The sequence below is a fragment of the Myotis davidii genome, unplaced genomic scaffold (assembly GCF_000327345.1).
Source record: "Myotis davidii unplaced genomic scaffold, ASM32734v1 scaffold143, whole genome shotgun sequence".
In the NCBI taxonomy this organism is placed as follows: Eukaryota; Metazoa; Chordata; class Mammalia; order Chiroptera; family Vespertilionidae; genus Myotis; species Myotis davidii.
Genome location: NW_006294876.1, coordinates 3,386,419 through 3,390,538, shown reverse-complemented (window position 1 = coordinate 3,390,538; position 4,120 = coordinate 3,386,419). Strand labels below are relative to the sequence as shown.

The window sequence follows — 4,120 nt, the reverse complement described above, 5'->3', positions numbered from 1 at the left end:
AGCAGTGGCAGTCTGGGAGGGTACAAATGGTTTGCTCGACTTTTACCTTTTTAAATCATCACTTGTAAGGGGAAACCATATTTTTGTCTCTAACAGAGGTGATGAAAATTTAAGAAAAGAAACCTAAAACTTCTCGTTACCATCTCTTAAAAGAAATGGTGGCAAGAGAGTTTATGAACTCATCCTGTACACTACTGGATAGGTGACCGCGACAGAAAGTTCAACATCCTACTGTCTTTGCTTTAAAAATAAACCTTCTTTTACACATGGTTCACTGTCTCCTGAAAACGTGCGCATTGTAAGATGTTTCTGTGTAACATTTGGACTAGGTTCAGATGACTTTGTGGAGACAAACTGTTTTTAGCCTTGAAAGGAGAAGGATTCGTAATTGCTAGATGTTTTAATGATGCTACTTCCTCCCCCGGTCCTTTGTTTGCCATACTGTTACCTGACTTTAAATGTATTGGCATTTCGGGGTCCATATCTTACAAACGGATGGCAAAATGGATGGCTCCCCACAAAAGCAAAAGGAAAAAAGCAACCTAAGCTTTCAGGAGAGCATTTCCTTTCTTACCTTGCATGTGGATCCCTCACAGCTCCTAACAGACAACAGTATAGAGCAGTGGTTGGCAAACTGATTAGTCCACAGAGCCAAATATCAACAGTACAACAATTGAAATTGCTTTTGAGAGCCAAATTTTTTAAACTTAAACTATATAAATAGGTACATTGTTATTAACTTAGTTAGGGTACTCCTAAGGCTTAGGAAGAGCCACACTCAAGGGGCCAAAGAGCCGCATGTGGCTCGCGAGCCCCAGTTTGCCGACCACGGAGGAGGCTAGCACTCCAGGCAGCAGCGCACCTGTGCAGAGAACCAAAGGCAAGAGCCCGCCTGGGCCGGGTGCTGAGTGCTCAGCGGCCCCAGGTGCGGGTTCATGTGCAGTCTGAGCATCTTCAGTGCCGACTGGGCAGTTGCCTGGGGGCTTCTGGCTCAGAACTTCTATTGGACAGACCAGGATAATCTGTCTGGGTTCTGAACTCTGACCTTGCTTTCGGGGATTTAAAAAATCAATTTCCTAAACATTAGTCATAAAGGTTTTCTAGTTAAAGCTTCTCACAGCTGAAGAGTCACTGTACGCATTGGCATTGCCCGTGGGAACATTGCAGGAAGCCCCTCGTGAGAATAAGTGAAATGGATGTGACTAAAGATCGGTTGGAAAGTTGGGGTTGAGTGAAGTTACTGCTATTACATAGAACCAATGTTGGATGGTTATCCTTAACTTTACATGAAGTCAGAAACGTAATGCTTAACTTAATAAAAGATCTTTCCTAGGCCCATATACAAGGAAATGACCCTTTTAAAGGGAGTTCTAAAACAGGGATCAGTCTGAAATCGCCCTGTAGAGAAGCCCCGGCCCTGACGTGGCTTTTCCTCCCTGTCTCCCGCAAGGGAACCAACATGAACGTGTGAGGCACGTGTCTCCTCTGCGGGGATCTTGCGAGCGTCTGCCGTGCGCGCTCCTGGCCCCAGATGCACAGGAAGCCCGTCTCGGGGGGCTGCGCCCTCGGGGAGCTTTTGCTCTGACGGGTGCAGAGTAAACATGTGTAAAGCAGGGAAGGTCTTCGTGCCCAACACACACGCATTCAAGGACAGTCAGAATCCAGAGGGCGCCCCGAGGGAACGCGTGCTTATGCATTTACAGATTTCTGCTGAGCATCCGGCAGATGAAGACGTCGACAGAAAGTCTAGATTGTTTTTATCCAGGGGTTTCATAATGCCATTCATTGCCGAAGAGCTGAGGATAGGTAGCTCGTCTAGGTCCAGGGAGACGAATTGGATGGACGTGGGGCGTTGGTCTGAGCGTCTATCACCAGCACTCTGTTTCCTGTTCAGAGCTGAGCTGTAGGCAGGTTGCCCCAGTGGCTGGTTTCTGCAGTTGGGTTCATTTGCCTCCCAATACTTTCCTGTTGTGTGTGTTTCTTGCAGCAAACCAAAGAGAGGGTGAAGCTGTTGATCCAGCTGGCTGACGGCTTTTGTGAAAAGGGCCATGCCCATGCGGCAGAGATAAAGAAATGTGTCACGGCCGTGGATAAGCGGTACAGAGACTTCTCTCTGCGGATGGAGAAGTACAGGACCTCTTTGGAGAAAGCCCTGGGGATTTCTTCAGATTCCAACAAATCGGTAAATGGCTCTGTGCAGACGGAACCCGTCAGGGTGCTCTGCGTGTCCTGCGTGCGCTTCAGGCCGCCGAACTCATCGCTGTCTTATTCCACAGAGCAAGAGCCTTCAGCTGGACATCATCCCAGCCAGCATCCCGGGGTCGGAGGTGAAGCTGCGCGACGCCGCGCACGAGCTTAACGAGGAGAAACGGAAGTCTGCCCGCAGGAAAGAGTAAGCCGGACGTTCAGAACCTGCCAGGTCCCTTGAAAAAGAAAAGAGAATGTCACTGGGACAAACAGGCATCTGTGGGTGCTTTCAGGTTAAATGGCGTTGTGACATCTGCTTGGTCGGAATATGCTTAGTTTTTGCAGCTCAGACTCAACGGCGTGCCCTGTCCCCTCCTCACCGGCCTCAGCAGCAGTCGCTCGTTACCTGTCCCTGCACTCCCGTCGCTAGGGGCTGGCACATCGAGTTAGTGTCATTTGTCCTAGTGGACCAGGATGGGAATACTAAGGAGAAGAAGTGACCAACAAGGGGGGGTGTTTAAACGTTAGTGAACGGTACTGGGTACTAATAGACAAAAGATTGCTCTGAGTCCGTGATTCTCAGTCGGGCAGTTTGTGCTCTGGGGGACACATTGGCAGCGTGTGGAGGCGTTTTTGGTTGTGGCATCTGGTGGGTGGAGACAGGGAGGCTGCTGAACATCTACAAGGCATGGCACCCAGCAAAGCATTATCCGCCCTGAGTGTCGAGTGCTGAGCTGAGAAACCCCGATCTCTGGGAAGCTCGACAGAATTTGTCCCAAATTGTTTCTTCTTTCGACTTGGTGGCTAGATACTCTCATTCTGTCTATTCTCGATTGAATTCTCCAAAATACATGACTGACTAATGATTTCTGAACCACTTTATTATTCCATAAGCCATAGAAGTGGGTAGTGTGCCCTGGCTGTGCACTAACTGTTTGCTATCTTCCTGTGTTTCAGGTTCATAATGGCTGAGCTAATTCAAACTGAAAAGGCTTATGTCCGGGACCTCCGGGAGTGTATGGATGTAAGTAAGTTTTTTTTGCTTGTTTATTTAGATTGTGTATAATCTTGCATATATTCTTACCTATTAGTAATTCTTAAAATAATCACACTTTTTAGAGCCTCCGCCTGCAGACTGAAGGGTCTCAGATTTGATTCCTGTCAAGGGCTCTGAGATTTAAAGTGTCGTAGGCAGCCAGTTTCACGTTGCACCTCTGTGACATTCTGGCTCGATTTCTGCTCATTACGGGCTGATGCAGCGTTAACCCTCTCTCTCCGTGTGTCACATGGCGGCCGGGCCGCTGTGCCCGTTGTATAGAATTCACAGCAGCTGCAGAAAGATGCACCTACTGATGATCATTGGCAACTAATACTCAGTAGTTCTGTGAATATTTGTTGCACCTTGTGGAGTAGCTTAATTCCAAAATTCAAACCTCGGAATAAGTTTAGAGTCAAAAAGTACAGGAAGTGTTCTCAAGTACTATAGCAATGAGGGTTTGTGTGTGTGTGTGTGTGTTGTTGTTGTTTTTCCAGTTGTTCATGCTTTCCTAAAAGATTCTATTCTTAAGACATACTTTTGAGTATACATGAACTTGGGTCCAGTCCTACAGAGGTCAGAAATACCGGAGTCTGGAAAGTTTGGTGTCAGTTGTTGTCTAATCCCTGTTCCCTCCCGCCAGACCTACCTGTGGGAAATGACGAGTGGAGTGGAGGAGATCCCGCCCGGCATCGTGAACAAGGAGCTCATCATCTTCGGGAACATGCAGGAGATCTACGAGTTCCATAACAAGTGAGTGTGCTGTCCAGGGAGCCACAGCCGGTTGCCCTGGAGAGCCGGGGGCAGCGCTGACCATCCCTGATGGGCAATCAAGGTTTCCCACGGCAGCAAGTACAGGTTTCAGCAAAATTTGATTGAAACCTGCCAGGCTTTCTT

The 4,120-nt window shown here is 48.1% G+C and overlaps 1 protein-coding gene across 1 annotated transcript in view; it reads left to right on the top strand.

Annotated features, from left to right (window-relative positions):
• TRIO (trio Rho guanine nucleotide exchange factor) overlaps window positions 1-4,120 on the top strand; it is a 205,763-nt gene that overhangs the window by 101,087 nt on the left and 100,556 nt on the right. The window contains 4 exon segments of the mRNA XM_015567633.1: window positions 1,988-2,182; window positions 2,277-2,392; window positions 3,145-3,211; window positions 3,867-3,976. Coding sequence (XP_015423119.1) covers window positions 1,988-2,182; window positions 2,277-2,392; window positions 3,145-3,211; window positions 3,867-3,976 — 488 coding nt within the window.